This window comes from Talpa occidentalis, unplaced genomic scaffold (genome assembly GCF_014898055.3).
Source record: "Talpa occidentalis isolate TD23 unplaced genomic scaffold, MPIMG_talOcc4v2.1 talOcc4.8, whole genome shotgun sequence".
In the NCBI taxonomy this organism is placed as follows: domain Eukaryota; kingdom Metazoa; phylum Chordata; class Mammalia; order Eulipotyphla; family Talpidae; genus Talpa; species Talpa occidentalis.
The window spans coordinates 46,060,302-46,079,187 of record NW_023605194.1 but is presented as its reverse complement, the minus strand read 5'-3'; the positions used below and the strand labels follow the sequence as shown (position 1 = coordinate 46,079,187).

Genomic DNA, 18,886 nt, shown 5'->3' with positions numbered 1-18,886 from the left:
CTCTCCGGTGGTGCAGCAGGTTAAACCCAGCGCTGTGAAGCTGTCCACAGCCTCCGTAGTGCCGGTTCAATTCCCAGCCAGCCAGGGAGAAGCCCACATGGCGAGGCAGACCTCTCCTGTCTTGCCTGCTGCTCCTCTCAGCAGTATATTTCAGTCACCTGCCTGTTCTGCTCCCCGCTCTGTCTCTGGTGAATCCTCTCACCCTCCCATGACTCTGGCCTGTACCCTAGCTCTTGTATAAATAAAAATAAATCTTTAAAAAAAAAAAAAAGAAATGCTCCAGCTGATTAACTGTTGCTAAAGCTTATGTAACGTAACCATGTATTCATGTTCATGTAATCACATATATCCCATCATTTTTGTTGTACTTTATGGGCTAGAAGCTAGTAAAACTTAAGAAAATTACATTAGGCCTTGAACACAAAGAGGTAAGGATCATTGAGCCTCCTTAAGAGTCAGTCTACCATGCTGGTGAATCTTCTCACTCTCCAGCGCTTCTGACTGTACCCAGTGCTTGTATAAATAAATAAATAAATAAATAAATAAATAAATAATTTTAAAAAAGATTTCTTATAAAAAAAAAGTCACTCTACCATAGATGTGATACTGGCATTGAGTCCTTATATTTTAGAGCTATATATTTAAATATTTGCTGATGAAATGAGATGGAGTTAAAAATTGGCCATGAGTTAAAAATTGTTGCACCTGAATGATAGCTTCCCCAGGACTCATACTATTCTCTCTACTTGTGTATGCTTGAGAGCTTCACAATAAAATTAAAAATAAAAAGACAGCATGTGGATTAGTTATTTATTGCCACAAGTTGAATTACCTTACAACTTAGCGACTTAATACAACAAACGTTTATTATCTCAGTTTCTGTGGTCGCAGCTTAGCTGGGCATCTGTGGGTCAGTTTCACAAAGCTTCAGTCAAGGTACTAGCAGGAGTGTAGACATCTGAGACTCATGGGCTGGAGGATCCACTTCCAAGTTCATTCATATGGCTGTTGGTCATATGAGGCTTAAATTCCTGCTACATGGGCAACAAGCTTCCCAAAGAGAAAGTGATGAGAGAAACATCAAAATAGAAGAGGCCATCTCTTATAACCTAATCTCAAAGGAGACATACCATCTCTTCTGAATATTCTATTGTGCATGCACTCCAACCCTGGTGCAAGGTAGGGAGCGACTACACACGGTCTTAATAACAGAAGGTAGGGATCATAGAGTCATCTTGGAGATAGTCACCATGGTGAAGAAGGCACAAGTTGAGTATTGCCGATATTATCCTTCAAATCCTGTAAACCATAAAGCATAGTAAACACATACCAATGCACATGCCCAAACCTGCCAGCTTTTCCTCCAGTGCTAGAACATATCACTGTTTTATTGAATACTAGATGTAGTTGTCAACCTGAATCAAGGGCTGTGTTGTCTCAAAAATATATTTATTTAAACACTAAAATCACCTTTGACCTTGTCCTGTGTCTATAGTTAAATTCAAGTAAATTAAAGGCAGTATGAGGAGATTCTACTGTTGAAGGAGAAAAGTCGCACTGTTGAAGTGGGGAAACTTATCACCTTGATGACATCTGTCATTTAGGTTCATTTTGCTGACATTCTTTCAGTTCCACAGTCACCAAACAGCTTTCTGCTCCTGCTACCCAAAAACATCATTTCAAAATGTTCAACATCACTTGTAATCAGGAAAATGCAAATCAAAACTACCATGAGATACCATCTTACACCAGTGAGAATGGCACATATTAAAAAAACTAGCAACAACAAATGTTGGCGAGGTTGTGAAGAAAAAGGAACTCTCCTGCACTGTTGGTGGGAGTGCAAACTGGTCCAACCACTATGGAGAGCTGTGTGGAGATTTCTTGACCTACTAAACATAGAGCTTCCATATGATCCAGCAATTCCACTCCTAGGGATTTACCCAAAGGACACAGAAACATCAATTCCAAAGACCACCTGCACCTCTATGTTTATAGCAGCACTGTTTACAATAGCTAAGCTTTGGAAACAACGCAAATGCCCAAAAATAGATGACTGGATCAAGAAGATGTGGTACATATACACCATGGAATATTACTCAGCATTCAAAAAAGATAAACAAATGCAATTTGCAGCAACATGGATGGCGTTGGAAGGGATCATGCTCAGCGAAATAAGCCAAAAAGAAAAAGAAAAATACCTGATGGTCTCACTCATAGCAGGAATCTAGAAAACTTAAATAAGGGACCAGGAAAAAGAATAACTATAAGAAAGTGAAAATCAAAATCAACAAACAACTATGAACCAGAGACACTCGTGGGAGGTGGGGTGCGGGGAGGGGAGGGATCGGGTCAAAATAAGGGGGTTGCAATTATATGGGGAATATAAAAATTAAAAAAAATTTATATAAAAAAGGAAAAAAAAATGTGAGGTTCATTAAAAAAAACAAACAACAACATCATTTCATTCCCTCTTGTTTATTTATTCAGGTGTGCTTGTCCAGCTGCCACCCCTGCTCCCCTGGTTGCTACTTCTGGAGCACTGGGGACACCACAGCTCTCAGTCAATCTTTTGCAGGTTTACCTAGTAAACTAGGAACTATAATCAGTTGCCCTGACTACTGACTCAACTATTCCCAGTTAAATGGCAATTTCAACTCACAAATGTGAATACGGGGTTTGAAAATACTGGATTAAAAGTCAACTCAGATGCTTCAAATTGCAACTTTCACGAAAAAACTCAGTCATCTCAGAGACTTGTTTCCAAAAAATATCTATTAAGAACTTAGCATACATTTAAGAGAGAAATTTCAGAACTTTTCAACAACACAGATATAAAATTATTCATATGGTTCAGTCCCAGGTTTGGAAAACCTTGCACTTTGTGGAAACCCTCCAGTAATCCTGGCCCTTGGTGCCATGCCACGCCCCACCGATTCATTGTGCTGTGCTTTAGAGTGTGGCAAGTCATTGGTTACTCATTAATCACTGAAACAGGTGAATTATCTACTTTATTGCAAATTAGGGGAAGCAGAAAACTACTGCTATAATAAATTTACTTTCACATGCTTCAGCAAAAATAGAAACATAATAGCATTAAGGTAAAAAACAAAATGGGGGTGCTACAGCAATTTCTACCTGATTGGTTTGTAGTTTTTGACACGGCTAAGCACTGCCATCAATGAGATAACTTTAAACACTTAATGACTTGAAAATGGCCCCATCCCAAGTTAATTATGGGTATTGAATATTATAAATTTAAATGAATTTAAAGTTATATTAAAACTCATTTTTTAAAGTTGGAGAACAACCCCACTAAAGTTTTCACTCTAAAACTGCTTGTCAAGATTAACATTTCTTGCAGTGTTTAGTATCATTTTATTTACTTTTTGAAGGAAGAATTTTTCTTTTGGTGTTTTTTTTCAGAGTTTTATTTTATTAACACATAATACACACAGGTTTTTTAAATTTCTGGATTTTTTTATTTCATTACATGTCCTAATTTTTATTTATTAAACATGAGCATGTTCCATTAAAATTCCATGTTTTTTCCATATGGAAAAAAATCCATAATTTTTAGATACATCAGAATTACTCTCAATCTTACCCCCAACACGTGAAGTACCTTCACTTTTCTATCTTCATGACCCATTCTTGTCCATATAAGTTCATATTCCCTATAGGCAGCAGAACATGGCTACTATCTTAGTGTATACTGTAATTTTCTTTCTTAGTATTATAACAAAATATTTTTCTATCTTATGCTATTGGGTCTTTTAATTTAATTTAATTATAATTATTTTTAAATTTTGCATAGAAGAACTGGGGCATAGGCCAGAGTTGCAGGGATTGAGATGATTCACCAGAGACAGACTGGGGAGCAGAACAGTGCTAAGGGGAGCAGTGGGCAAAACAGAAGAGGTCTGCTGTGCCATATGTGGGGCAGTTCCCTGGCCAGGGATCAAACTCAGGCTGTAGCAGTGGTAGTACTGAGACTTAAGTCCGAGGCCATCAGGGAGGTCCCACTGGGTCTTTTTAATGGCTGCCAAATATTCCATCAGATTCTCACATCTAAATTTAAATGGTTCATTCTTACCCCTTAAAGATGTATTCTCCCTTCTGTGACTAGTAGTCATTATCAAAGGTTACACTGCTCTTCATTACTGGTTACTTATTTGAAATACACTCACAGGTGGAGCCAAAACCCCATTAGTTAAGTAATGTGTAATCATTATTAAATATCCATTAATATGCTTCATTTTCTAATTCTAACAAAGATTAAGTTTACTATTCAAGTTTGATAAAGGCAATCCCTTATATTTCTCTGTATACAGAAAATACTTAGTCATTCAAGATAGCAGCTTCACAGCACAATTCTCTCTAAGCTGTCAGAGTGCCCTCTACAACAATAGCAGCACCTCCCCGAATGTCAACTCGTCCATCAGAACGCAATGAAATCTCCAGTTCTCCTCCTCGGGGGGAACACTGAAAGGCTAAAGAAAAATAAAATGAGTCACAAATTAAGAAAGACCTCACAAATTAGCAAGAGACCTTTTATTACAAGCTCTTTCCAGTCAGTGTAAAGAACAAATTCCTCCATCTGTCTATGGTATTGCCCAGGCCCATCCCCTTTCCCCTATGGACTCAGGGGCCACAAAGGCAAGTTGATCTACAAAACACACAACTCTGAGTCTTCCCTTACTGAGCCTTTTTCTGGACCACTTCCTCAATCACTTCCTATAATGCCCAGAAACACCCCATCTGTGCTCTCCAGGCATAAAGCACAGACATGTAAAAAGATAGAGGCATAAATTAGATCTAAGGAGATAAACACATTTGGCCTTGGACCTCCTGAGAAGGCTCCCTCTTCCCAAGTCTGAATAGGAAAAAGGGACTGCATTCAGTTACCGTGGTCGTCAAGTAGCCACGTACCAGACAAACAAGAGAGACATGCCCTGAGCCTTCCTGGAGCTCAGTGCTTAGGGAGTGACTAGACTCAGCAAAGACAGAACAGCCACCCTGGTACCCTCAAGTCGGGACAGAGACTCGGTCCTCCGCTAACTAAGACTCCCATCCCTTTGCAGGGAGGGGAACTCCTACTTTGATTATCAGGGTCGTGTAGCCTGCACTGGCTGTACTGATCTGTTTTCTCTGCCTTTGAGCAATATACAATCACTAGGGGAATAGGTTCAAAAGCAACTCTTTTATTCAATCCTGTGACTAGTGAGGGCAGAAAGGAGCCTGGGTGAGCATCCAACCTCAACCTGTTGCATTATAAATGGTTTCTGTTACACAACTAACTAATTTTATTCAACAAAAATTTGTTGGGCACTTATTGTGCCCATGTGTTGGGAGAAACAGAGGTGATGGGAGATGTTTGGAGTGCAGGATGTTTTCAGTAAAGGACTCAGGGTGAGAGAATTCAAAAAATTTTTCACCTGGGTGATACATAACATTTTAGACATTGTCAAATGGACAGTACAGGGCCTCCCTGGTGGCACAGGCAGTTGAGCGCCACAGTGTGAAGCTGTCTGCAGCCTCTGCAGTGCGGGTTCGATCCCGGCCAGCAGGCGAGAATCCCACATGGCGAGGCAGACCCCTCCTGTCTCGCCCGCTGCTCCCCTCAGCAGTGTATTTCATCAGTCTGCCTGTTCTGTTCCCCGCTCTGTCTCTGGTGAATCCTCTTACCCTCCCGTGCATCTGGCCTGTACCCCGGTTCTTGTATAAATAAATAAATATTTTTTAAAAAATGGACAGTACATATGAGAAAAAGTACTAGCTTAAAGTTAAGCAAATGAAATAGAAACTGATAAAACAGTTGTCCTACCATACATCTCTTTCTTCCCCAGTTGCTGGGACCAGTAGCTGCTGAGAACAGTATGTGCAGACCCTAAAAAGAAATGAAAAGTTATGACATAATCCCTAAGAAAACAGGGTTGACTTTGTGGTAAATTCATAAGCAATTGAAACAGTTTGACAAAACCTTATATGACTGAATCATGCTGTGACCCCTGCCACAGCAGATTGTGAAATTAGGAGTGGAAAAAGAATGAGAATTGATGGGTAATCTCCTCTAAATGAGGTATCCACTGTCTCATACTTTCTAAAGGTTAAATTAACCAAATCGCAGGTTTTTATTCTTGTCTCATCAATTCATTGTTACCCCATGACAGGGAAATCATATCTTTACCTTCACAAAACCTTTCTACATCTTTCAAGGTAAAAGATCTCCTTCTGTCTAAGATATACGTGCAAGGAAAGGTGGGAAATCTGACAGAAGGCCAAAATTTCCACCAAGTCAACATTCCCAGGATTTTAATGCCAAAAGAATTTTCTTTTTAAGGAGGTTTTTTCCCACATGATTGTGCCCTACATAGAGATCAGAAGATAGATATTAAAATGAAGAAACAAAATAGAAACAAATAAATGATACTAGGGTCTTTGGGAGAGAAAAGGAAGAGGAAGAAAAGTTCCTCCTTCAGGAAAACATATTAAATGTTATCAGAAGGCCTCCCTGGTGGCCCAAGGGGTTAAGTGTCAGTACTATGAAGCTATTGCCAGCCACTGCAGCATGAGTTCCATCCCTGGCCAGGGAGCTGATCCACATGGCGCAGCAGACCTCTCCTGACTCAGCCATTGCTCCCCTCAGCAGTGTATATCAGTACATCTGCCTATTCTGTTCCCCACTCTGTCTCTGGTGAATCCTCCCACACCCCCACACCTCTGGCCTACACCCCAGTTCTTGTGTACATAAATTAATTAATTAATTAAATATTAAATGTTATCAGACCCCTCAGCGTGACCGGCCAGCCCAGTTTCCCCAAGACTGTCCTTGTTTTAGCACTAAAGGTGCTGTGTGCCAAGAAACCCCTCAGTCCCAAGCAAACTGAGTGGTTGATCACAGCCCAAATCCCTTCCCACTATGGAAAAGCATTTTACAGGGGGAAATACTTGCCCTTTGTGCCACTTAATATCTTTGTGAAGCAACTATGCGTGTAACAATCCACTCAGAAATTCTCTTCCAGGAGAAGAGGTTGAATTGGACTATTTGGATGCCATTGGGCATTTTCCTGAGTCATTTAAAAGTGTTTGCTTGCTGAGCTTTGAATTTAATGTGCTTTATTCCTCAGAGAGTAACTAAATCAAGGTTATGAAGCTATCCTGGCATTTGTGATCTGCCCAGGTTCCTTCTACCTGGGTCACCACCCCATATACCAGTCTTCTCCATCAAGCATTGCCACCCTTTTGCTGCTTAGCCCATTACTCTCAAAGAAGATGAAAGTAGGAGGCTTCATATTCTTGCCCTTGCCTATTTTTCATTTATCCCTCTGCTTCTGCCTGGTAGAACTCCAATCCCCACATTCCCACTTGAGAGCAGGATTGGGAAAAGAGGAAAAGAAACACTATTCCTGTTTCTATTTCCTACCTGCATGCCAGAAATTTTTCCTTCAAAAACCAAATCTTGGGGCCTCCCCAGTGGTGCAGCAGTTGAGCGTAGGGCTGCAAAGCTGCCCACAGCCTCTGCAGCGCCAGTTTGATCCTCGGCTGCCGGCAAGGGTTCCACATGGCGCATAGACCTCTCTTGCCAGGCCCGCTGCTCCCCTCAGCAGTGTACTTCGTCAGTCTGACTGCTCTGCTCCCCGCTCTGGCTCTGGTGAATTCTCTCTCACCCTCCCACACTTCTGACTGTACCCAGTGCTTGTATAAATAAATAAAAAATCTTCAAAAGCCAAATCTTATCTAGATATCAAGGTCATGCATGCCTGTCACTGAAAAGAATGACAGCATTTGGGACTCTAGTGGACATCAGTCCCTAAGTTTTACAAATGTCAAATCTGGAAGTGGCAACTCAGGGGGGCAGTTTTATTGTTATTATTAAAATTAGGTAATACCGGTGGTGTGGCGGGTTGAGCGTAGCGCTATGAAGCTGTCTGCAGCCTCTGCAGCACGGGTTCAACTCCCAGCCAGCCAGGGAGATTACCACATGGTGCAGCAGACCTCTCCTGTCTCACCTACTGCTCCCCTCAGCAGTGTTTTCAGTCCTTCTGCCTGTCCTGCTCCCTGCTCTGTCTCTGGTGAATTCCTTCACCCACCTGCGCCTCTGGCCTGTACCCCAGTGCTTGTACAAATAAATAAACTTTAAAATAAATAAATAAAATTAGGTAATAGTTACTAGGCACTTACCAAGTGCCAGGTACTGGGCTAAGCACACCAACGTGCCCTATGAGGTAATATACATGCTTTATGAAGAAGGGAACTTAACTCTAAAAAGTTAAGTCATTTGCTCAAGGTCAACAGCTAGGAAGCTAAGATACAAATCCAGCCTTACACAGAGATTTAAGCCTGCTCTACCACCTCCTTTACTCTGTGTTTTTCATTTGAGACTTCAGTGAAGGGATGGGAGTGGGGGCAGACAGGGAAACAAAGGCAGCTCAACTCACACACCCAAAAGGTCACAAGAAGGGCACTTAAACAGCTTTCTATGATCCTCCTCCTCTCTTGTTTAACCCTCCCCTTGCCCCATGTCAGAAAATACCTGTTACAGGATCTTCAGCTACACCGACCCATGGTGCAAAGTATCTGGAGTAGAAGTCAAACACTTTGGTCTGCCCACCAGGTTGTCCTTTAAGGGTAAGAATGAGTCCTTTCACCTTCCCTGAGCTTTCAATTTGCGGCAGATTCTGTGTGCTCACTTTCAGGTTCTCCAGAAATGACCTTGATCATAAATGAGATGGATTAGAACAAACCCATTTCGCAGACCACTCACTGCACACACTGTAAAACAGGCCAGGTGCAGCTTGCCCCAACAGCTCAGCGAATGGGAGGGGAGAACTCGTTTTAACTTCTTACTAGGGAACAATTTTTCTGGCTACATAAATTATGGTTTGAGTGGACGTAGCACAGCCAGACCAAACCAGAGTTATAATCTGGGGGCTGAACCCTCCTGTAGCGCAGACAGACAAAAATCTTGTTTACCTGTCGTAAGTATCACTCAGCCGGACAAGGAGCTTTCGGGTATCTGGAGAATAGCGGATGTCCTGGACCCTGGTGTCACCTATGGCAGTCTGTGGGGACAGACCAGAAACTCAGGAGATGCCCTGGGTCAAGTTTGTGGTCCTCTCGATAGCAAATGACCACTCATGAGCATCTGCTGTGTGTCAGGAGCACCATCATCTTCAGTCCCAAGGGTTGCAGTTAAGTTTGGGAACTCAAAATGTTACTCAAGGAAGGTGAATTTCCTGGTGACCACAGAGGCTTACAATAGATCTTTTCCGGGCCTCCCTGGTGGCGCAGGCAGTTGAGCGCCACATTGTGAAGCTTGTCCGCAGCCTCAGCAGCACAGGTTTGATCCAGCCAGCCAGTGAGAATCCCACATGGCGAGGCAGACCCCTCTTGTCTCATCTGCTGCTCCCCTCAGCAGTGTATTTCATCAGTCTGCCTGTTCTGTTCCCCACTCTGTCTCTGGTGAATTCTCTCACCCGTCCGCACATCAGGCCTGTACCCCAGTTCTTGAATAAAAATAAATAAATCTTTAAAAAAAAATAGATCTTTCCTCACAGACAAGGAGAAAGAGAGGCCCAGCATCATACACACACACACACACACACACACACACACATTTTTGCATGCACCTGCACACACACACACTTACAACTTATCCCAGGTGTTTTGTGAGTCAAAACTCTGAATCATTACTGTCTTTAGAGTGGGAGTGGGGAGGACTTTATACCTACCTCCTAGAGTTGTTACGAAGACTAGATGCGGATTAACTAAAACATTCTACATATCAAGGACTCTGGAGCAGCAATTTGATCGGAAGTGGAGACTATAGCACTCAGCTAATACTGCTCTGCTTGACAAACACACTATTTTCACTTAGGTTGTTTGCTGTAGATCAATAACAAAACAACATTTTATAAAGTGCTTGATTCACCCTTTAGCTAAGGCTACATAAAATTTTGCTCAGATCCAAGAAACCTTGTTTGCTTCTTTGTTTGATGGTTTGGGGTGCTGAGATTATAGGGGGATAAAAGGCCCTCCAAGTCATCCTTTGGTACTATCGCAAGTTCCAGCAGAGTAAATGACAATTAAATGGTAGTAGTGTGGCTATCAAAGGAGACTTCAGATTCTCTTATCCTCTTTAGGGACTGAGATGCTCTGGTCCCAAGGTTAAGGCTCCCTCTAAATGGTATGGTACCTGGGCTATTTGCCTCTGTGATTGAGGCTTATGAATGTACCTCCCTCTAGAAATAGAAACTCCTGCAGCCAGATCCCATCTGGTCTCCAGGACCTTTCAATCCCTCTAAAGTGTCATTTAGTCCTTCTCTGCATGGATTCTTACATCAATTTGAATGTTTAATTCTCAGCTGGAAATCTTTTTTTTTAAAGATTTATTTATGCAACAAGAACTGGGGTACAGGCCAGAGATGCGGGGGGTGAGAGGATTCACCAGAGACAGAGCAGGGAATAGAACAGGCAGACTGACTGAAATACACTGCTGAGGGGAGCAGCGGGCAAGACAGGAGAAGTCTGCTGCACCATATGGGTAGCTCCAGGATCGAACTCGTGCTGCGGAGGCTGCGGATAGATTCATAGTGCTGTGCTTAACCCCTTGTGCCACCAGGGAGGCCCTCAGTTGGAAATCTTAATGACAATTTCTAGGAATACAAAATGATAATATTTTGGAATCCCTGTGGAACAATTATAGTGCCAACTTCACTGGATCAAGGTGAAAAATTAAATGAGATAATGCATGTGCAATGCTTAGCAAGTGGTACTACACAGGGAAGGCTCTCAAAAATATTCTTTTATTAGGGGTCTCCCTGGTGGTGCAAGGGGTTAGTCTCAGCACTATGAAGCTATCCACAGCCACTGCAGCATGAGTTCGATCCCTAGCCAGGGAGGTAACCCATATGGCTCAGCAGACCGCTCCTGTCTCACCTGCTGCTCCCCTCAGCAGGGTATTTCAGTAGATCTGTCTATTCTGCTCCCCACTCTGTCTCTGGTGAATCCTCTTACCTCTTAGCACCCCTGGCCTACACCCTAGTTCTTTTTTTTTTTTTTAAAGATTTTATTTATTTATTTATACAAGCACTGGGTACAGTCAGAAGAGCGGGAGGGTGAGAGAATTCACAAGAGCCAGAGCAGGGAACAGAACAGGCAGACTGATGAAGTACACTGCTGAGGGGAGCAGCGGGCGGCAAAAGAGGTCTGTGCACCATGTGGGACCTCGCCCGGCAGCCGGGGATCGAACCGGCCCTGCAGAGGCTGCGGGCAGCTTCGCAACCCAGTGCTCAACCGCTGCACCACCGGGGAGGCCCTACACCCTAGTTCTTATATGCATAAATAAGTAAATCTTTTTTTAAAATGTTCTTTTATTGCTATCATTATTATGCCCCACCCCCCACCTAGACCCGGGCAGCCAGGCTATGTGTCCCCTCTGTGAAGGTACACTCAGGCTTTCCTGCTCTCCTCCATCAAAGCACAGATCCCCATCTCAGCCTCATCCTTCACTGCAGAAATTGGGAACACCAACAGCTGCCAAGCAGTTTCCATTCTTTCCCCCTCCGCCCTGTGGTGGAGGCTAATGCTATCAGGAAAGTCAGGAAGAACTGGCCAGACTTCTCACCAAATAGATTCAACATTAAAATTTAAACCTCAAATGCAGCACACACTGCTCATTTCAGCTTAGATTGGAATATTTATACTGATAAAAGTCCTGTTCTAGGGGTACCACATCTTTGTATTCAATCTGTAACAAATGAGAAATCACACAAGATCTGGTTTGATTCTTTTCACCTACCTTTATCAGCTTCTCTACTTCACGTAAGTCCTAGGTGGGAGGGAAAAAGACAAAACCATTGTAAAATAGGCAAGCTGTTGGTTTGTACACCATTTATAGCAGTGATTAAAAAAGCACTGACCTGGGGCTGGGTTGGATAAAGAGGCAAGTCCAGGATGATACCGTTTTCTGCCTTTCTGGCCTTTAGTTCCCCACTCAGAGTGACAAAGGTTAGAGTGCTATTCACATTTTCTGGTCAAAAAAAAAAGGAGGGGGGTCATAATGCAACAATGAAAAAACTGTTTGAAAAGGAATCAAGAGGGGCCTCCCTGTGGCGCAAGGGGTTGAGACACAACCTATGAAGCTGACCGCAACCACTGCGGCACGAGTTTGATCCCTGGCCAGGGAGCAACCCACATGGCGCAGGAGACCTCTCCTGACTCTCCTGCTGCTCCCCTCAGCACTGTATTTCGGTCTATCTGCCTGCTCTGTTCCCCACTCTATCTCTGGTGAATCCTCTCACCCCCCACACCTGTAGCCTATACCCCCACTCTTGCATGCATAAATAAATAAATCTTAAAAAAAAAATAGAAAAGGAATCAAGAAATAGGAAGCCAAACTTTGATGTATGTTTGCTTTGTGCCATCTTAGCCTTTCTGGCAGTGTTGTCCTTTCCTGTGAAGGCAGCCTCAGTTGGGTTGCTGGGGTCTAGAGTGTCGAAAATGCTTATCAGATGCTAATTTGAGAGCTAAGAGCATAAAGGATTGGACTTGACTTATTCGGCAACGTTTCACATCCTGGCTGCTTTCCACTTACTAGCTGTACACCTGAACACGTTATTTAACCTCCTTAACCTTGATTTCTCATCAATAAAATGAGATATATTTAAACTGATGCAAATTTCAGCTTACCTGTAAAACAGGATAATAATTAAATCTCAGAGAGATGCTATAGAGTTTTCTAATGTAGATTTTAAAATATCCACCTATAGTAACTATAGTGATAAACTCTAGGAGTCTAAGGTATGCCAAAAGGATGACATTAGAACATACACAGTACGACAGTCTACTATAAACAAATCAGATATATTCTAAATAAAACAAGTTGTACATAAAAAAGATTGGACTGCAAATGTTCATATAATACCCCCCAAGTTACTGAGACAACTCAGGCCACCTATCTCACTTCAATCTGCAACATTTTTAGTGAAAAGAAATACTAGTAACCTAATTCTTTTCACCACCCCCCCACCCCCAATATTTCTATAGTACTGTACCATATCTTAAAGGTGAGAAAATTCAACATTGTTTGTCAACTTTACTGAGCATAAAATTCACATTCTGAAGCCAGAAGTTTAATTTTTCTCATTATAATTGGTATAAGGCATCATCGTTCACAAAGTATTTGGGGGGACCTTATCTCTTCTAACTTTAAGAGAATCCTTTGGGAGATCTGAAAGCTAGCATTCCAAACCTAGCATCATACTAGGTGGCATTTTCAAAAGTCACACAATCCAACTTCAATAAAAGCAACTTTTCAAGACTGAGTTACTAAACATTTCAGGATGTTTCCTTCCTTCCATTCTTATCCCCTATCCACATAAACCTAAATTATCTTTTGAAGATATATAATGAATTACATTATAGATTACAAGGCTTAACTCTCAACATTGTCTCCTGCCCATCCACCTCTCCCTCAGAAAGCTCCAGCTGCCCTGGTTATATACACTGTGCCCCAGAGGCTCTGTATTTGCTGCTGCCTCTGCCCACATTGTTCTTCCTCAATAATGAGTTCTGTTCTTCACAAAGAGGGCTTCATCTTATTCTGTAGCCCCAAAACTCCCTTCTCTAGTGGATGCTGTGTCTAGAATCTCATCCTCTCTCCTCTCAGGGCCAGAACTATATGAGGCAGAGAAGACAGGAGGCACAAAAGTTTAAGAGACACCCACCTTCAGGCCTCGATTTATCACACTTCCACAGATCCTGACTCAGCTGCCAAGAGGCCTGCTCTAGGAACTGCCTTGACTAAATGAGCTACTTTACCCAAAGTCACACAGGCTTTCCTGGGAACTAGGGACTAGTCAAGGCATGCATCTTTGTTTATTTTTGGAACTATCCTGCTTGAAGGACCTTCCTAGCTTCAGGCCTCCCTGTGGATTTGGCCTAGAATTTTCTTTGTTGCTACCAATTTGTAGTTGAACGTCTCTCTCAGTTTAGTCCTGCTCTCTTTACACTCCTACCATTACTGATCCCAGGAAAACTGTCCCCAGTTTTAACAGCATGCGAAGGTGTCTCAGAGTCTGCTTCCTAGAGGAATCTGTCCTGCAACACCTTCCCTCACTCTCCTTATCTAAAGTAATTTCCTCAAGGAACCTCCTTTCCAACTCCTCACACTCTGCAGTTACCCTCTGTCATATCATCCTGCTGAAGTCCTTGCTGAAATTTCTATTTGTTATCTATGCTTGTATGTGGCTGCTTCTGTCACTCCTTTTAGGGCACTGCCAGGCATCTCTCCTCTGTCCCACTCCCACAAAGCCATGATCTTTATCTATTAAACTAAATGCAGCTCAAATGGAAACTGGTAGGATTAAGGTGCTATATGCTCTATTATCATCAAAGGCAAATGTATATAATCAGGACTAAGAAGCTTTAAAATTTATTGTGGAATGAAATTCTATGTAAAATAAAATGGGATTCCAGGGAATAACAACTATGATTTCCAAAGACGCCTGACATATACTCAGAAAGGCCAACAGAAGTGTTACCAAAGTTTGCCAGTTTTGTTTCTCCATCAAGAATTACAAGAAATAAACTGTGATACCTTTATACCAGTCTCTTTGGTTCATCAGAAAAAGAGTGTGAGGGCCTCCCTGATAGCACAAGGGGTTAAGACACAGCTTATGAAGCAATCAGCAGCCTCTGCAGCACGAGTTCGATCCCTGGCCAGCCAGGGAGAAACCCACATGGTGAGGCAGACCTCCCCTGTCTTGCCTGCTGCTCCCCTCAGCAGTGTATTTCAGTCAATCTGCCTGTTCTGTTCCCCACTCTGTCTCAGGTGAATCCTCTCACCTCCCCACACCTCTGACTTGTAACCCAGTTCTTGTATGCATAAATAAATAAATCTTTTTTAAAAAAAGAAAAGAGAAAGATGGTGAGAATTTTTTAAATATTTGCTATCAGATAAGTGATAGGTTCAGAAAGTAAAATCTTATTACTTATTTTGTAAAACAGCACAGCTGCAGAAGCCAGGGTAGCATGACCACAGAGGGGGACCTCACTTGCCGGAGTAAACCACCTTAATCCAAAGCAGGAACCTTCAGAGGAAGAAAAATCAAAGAGACCAGGTCATTCACATACAGATGGGTTTCAAACCTTTCCATTTCTTATTCTTTTCTAAGCAGTTTACTGATGTGACTGATAGCTGAGATGTTGCGAAAGGACAGGTAAAGTCTAGACAAACATCCTAGGGTTCCTCAGGGCAAGATCTGGAGATGAAACCTTCAAATTAACCAACACCCATTTCCCAATGAACTAAAAACCAAATTGGAATCTCTCCCTCTATCTCCTGGAGCAAACAAATAGTAAGTAACTGGACCTTTCCCTTAAATATTATTCTACCATTGGAAAAGCAACTTCAGGTACCATTCAAAATTGGCTTTTTAAAAAAAAAAAGCATACTTACTTTGGGTAAAGTTGTCTGTTGAGTGCAGTCTTCGGATAAAAGCAGTTTCGGAGAGGTTCATTTCCCTTGCAATTTTTTGATGCAGGTCTTCATCCAATTCCTGAATTAGAAACAAAAGCTTGAGACTCCAGAAACACAAATCAGACTTTCTTGGACACTAACTGCCACTAGTTAGTAACAGTTTATTCATATTAAAAGCTACATGCTTAAAAGGAAATAATTATCAAGGCATTCAAGGCACTTTTATGAAGGGTTTTATTTTCTTCAGAAATTCAGGCTAACAGTATGTTATGAGTTGCAGACATACAAAACTAGAACTGAATGGCCTGCCTATCTTTTGCCAGATTATCGTCTAGTCTAAGAGCATGTGTACTCTTCTAAAGAGAATCACCCCTACTGGAATTGCCACAAACTCAGAGATGCACAGGTCTTAACAATAAATACTCTGAATTTAAAGATGAGGCTTTGAGGTAGATTTAGAAAAAGAGCAGATGGGGCCTCCCCTGGTGGCACAGCGGTTGAGCGCTGGGCTGCGGAAGCTGCCCACAGCCGTGCAGCACCGGTTCGATCCCTGGCCGCCAGCGAGGGTCCCACATGGTGCAACAGACCTCTCCTGTCTCACCCGCTGCTCCCCTCAGCAGTGTATTTCGCCAGTCTGCCTGTTCTGTTCCCTGCTCTGGCTCTGGTGAATCTTCTCACCCTCCCACGCTTCTGACTATAACCAGTGCTTGTATAAATAAATAAATAAACCTTAAAAGAAAAGAAAAGAAAAGAAAAGAAAAAGGGCAGATTATGGTGAGTTGGATAGGAAAATGTGGGCAAAGACCTTTGCATTTGGGCTTCTTGGACAGATCATTTTTTTTTTCTTTCTTTTTTTTTTTTTCGCGGACACGGCTTCCCTCCCACCTCCCTCCCGCCGCCTTTGGACAGATCATTTGACCTCTCTTCTGTTCTGTTCTTTTTTTTTTTTTTTTTTGGATTTATCTATTTTATGCATACAAGAACTGGGGTACAGGCCAGAGGTGGGGGAGGGGGTGGTGAGAGGATTCACCGGAGTCAGAGTGGGGAAGAGAACAGGCAGATTGACTGAAATCTGAAATACACAGCTGAGGGGAGCAGCGGGCGAGTCAGGACAGGTCTGCTGCGCCATGTGGGTCAGTTCCCTGGCGGGGGATAGAACTTGGGCTACAGTGGCTGCAGATAGCTTCATAGGTTGCGTCTTAACCCCTGGCACCACCAGGGAGGCCCTCTTCTGTTCTTTTAAATCAGTGACTAACCTATAAAACCTTTGATACGCTAGAATTCTGTGAGGGAAGTAAGGAGAAGCCGGATGGTAGGAATGGAGTGAAATGAGAAACTTTCATATGTGTGGACCTGTGGGCACAGGGAGTGAGAAGTCCCACCTACATAGAGGAGGGGAATGTGGGCTGCTGGGAAGGAGGCACCAAGTTAAGAACTGAACTATTATTTCACATGGCCTATTGAATGTTCTCTGTGGGGATTGGCCCATATGCCCATATGCCCATGCATACAACATTTGAGAGAAATTTTGGTCATTTAATTCTGATGTGGAGTTTTCAACCACAAGCTTCAATGGTAATTATAGGGTGAGACGGGAAAGTCTGTGCTTGTCTTCCTGCATTTGCCTTCCTGGATTTGGATGCAGGAATCTGCAGTAATTGCCAACCCTCTAGCTATCTGATCTGGCCAAACTGCCTATGCTTGTTCTTTCTTTTTCTATTGCTTCTCTTGACCTATACGAAGGCTATCTAAAACCATTTAAGGGCCTCCCTGGTGGCGCAAGGGGTTAAGTCTCAGCACTATGAAGCTATCCACAGCCACTGCAGCATCAGTTCGATCCCCAGACAGGGAGGTTACCCACATGGCACAGCAGACCTCTCCTCTACTGTCTTGCCTGCTGCTCCCCTCAGCAGTGTATTTTCAGTCAATTCACCTGTTCTGCTCCTCACTTGTCTCTGGTGAATCCTCTCACCCCCCACACCTCTGGCCTGTACCCCAGTTCTTGTATGCATAAATAAATAAATTTTTCATATTTAAAATAAATAAATAAAAATAAAAGCATTTAAGCATGCTGCATGAGACTAAACTCACCATCTATTTGTAATAGATTTCTTTGCAAATAGGGTTTTTTGCACATCACACTTCACTGACCATCAGCTATTCAATCCGCTCTACTTTGATATACTGGACCATTTGCAATTTGAATTTCTATAACTGCAATTTTTGTCCAAGGACACTTAAAATGCACCTATTTTCCTAAGGAATCGGAAACAATGTAAAAAGTGTAAAGTACCAGCCCTCATTGTACATCACCGAAAGCTGAATTCTACATAGAAACCAGAGATAAAGATGAATCATGAGAACACTAGTATTGCTTCAACTTTGAGAGCTCTAAAAACAAAAGAAAGATTGCATTCATTCAAAATACCAAATTTTGGTGCAAATAATTTTTCCATTGTATACTACAAGCTTATTTTCACATGCCATACACAACAGTTACAAACCAACAGCTACTCTCCTGTAGCAATACCCATCTCCCTTTGGCATTTTCACATTAATCAAATATCCAGCAGCAAAAACAGAGCCTTGTTTGTTTTTCTGAGTTCCAAGGTATGGTATTGAGACACTGAGGTTCTATCACCATATGGCCCTGAAGAGATTAATGATCAGAAAATCATCTAGTAAAGTTTTAAAATACTCCCATCTTGTGGCAGTTTAGAACTATAACAATCTAAACAGGACAGTCCTGTTTTATCTTTGGTCATTTGTCCCTCTGCTAAGATTCCAACAAAAGAAAAGAACTTTGATGTAGAAAGTTCTAAAGCAACCAGGAGCTTCCTTCTGAGTCTCCTAGATTTCCTATCCTGAAGTTATGTCATAAGGCAGCATTCAAGGGCCTCCCCAGTGGCGCGGTGGGTTGAGCGCAGCACTGTGAAGCTGTCTGCAGCCTCTGCAGCGCGGGTTCCTTTCGCTGGCCGGCCAGGGAGATACCCACATGGTCAGCAGACCTCTCCATGGCAAAGCAGACCTCTCCTGCCTCGCCCGCTGCTCCCCTCAGCAGTGTGCTTCGGTCTGTCTTCCTATTCTGCTCCCCGCTCTGTCTCTGGTGACTCCTCTCCCCACCCCGCGCCTCTGGCCTGTACCCCAGTTCTTGTATAAAAATAAATCTTAAAAAAAAAAAAGCAGGGCCTCCCCTGGTGGCGCAGGCAGTCGAACACAGCGCTGTGAAGCTGTCCACAGCCTCTGCAGCGCCAGTTCGATCCCAGCCGGCTGACGAGGGTCCCACATGGCTCCGCAGACCTCTCCTGTCTCGCCTACTGCTCCCCTCAGCAGTGTATTTCATCAGTCTGCCTGTTCTGTTCCCCGCTCTGTCTCTGGTGAATCCTCTCACCCTCCCACACA

At 42.8% G+C, this 18,886-nt stretch overlaps 1 protein-coding gene across 7 annotated transcripts in view; it reads right to left on the bottom strand.

The window, feature by feature from the left end:
* Positions 1–803: 803 nt before the first annotated feature.
* The window catches only part of PBLD (phenazine biosynthesis like protein domain containing), a 32,019-nt gene continuing 13,936 nt past the window's right edge, over positions 804–18,886 (bottom strand). For 3 of the 7 annotated variants that reach the window (XM_037497628.2, XM_037497627.2, XM_037497629.2), the window contains 8 exons: positions 15,464–15,563; positions 14,997–15,095; positions 11,925–12,034; positions 11,804–11,833; positions 8,977–9,065; positions 8,537–8,715; positions 5,828–5,890; positions 2,837–4,493 (listed from right to left, as the gene is read on the bottom strand). In XM_037497628.2, coding sequence (XP_037353525.1) covers positions 4,381–4,493; positions 5,828–5,890; positions 8,537–8,715; positions 8,977–9,065; positions 11,804–11,833; positions 11,925–12,034; positions 14,997–15,095; positions 15,464–15,563 — 783 coding nt within the window. In that variant the 3' untranslated portion in view covers positions 2,837–4,380. Of the gene's footprint in view, positions 1,300–2,834; positions 4,494–5,827; positions 5,891–8,536; positions 8,716–8,976; positions 9,066–11,803; positions 11,834–11,924; positions 12,035–14,996; positions 15,096–15,463; positions 15,564–18,886 lie in introns of those variants that run through there. The other 4 variants (XM_054690044.1, XM_054690042.1, XM_054690043.1 and 1 more) reach the window with 4 other exon arrangements.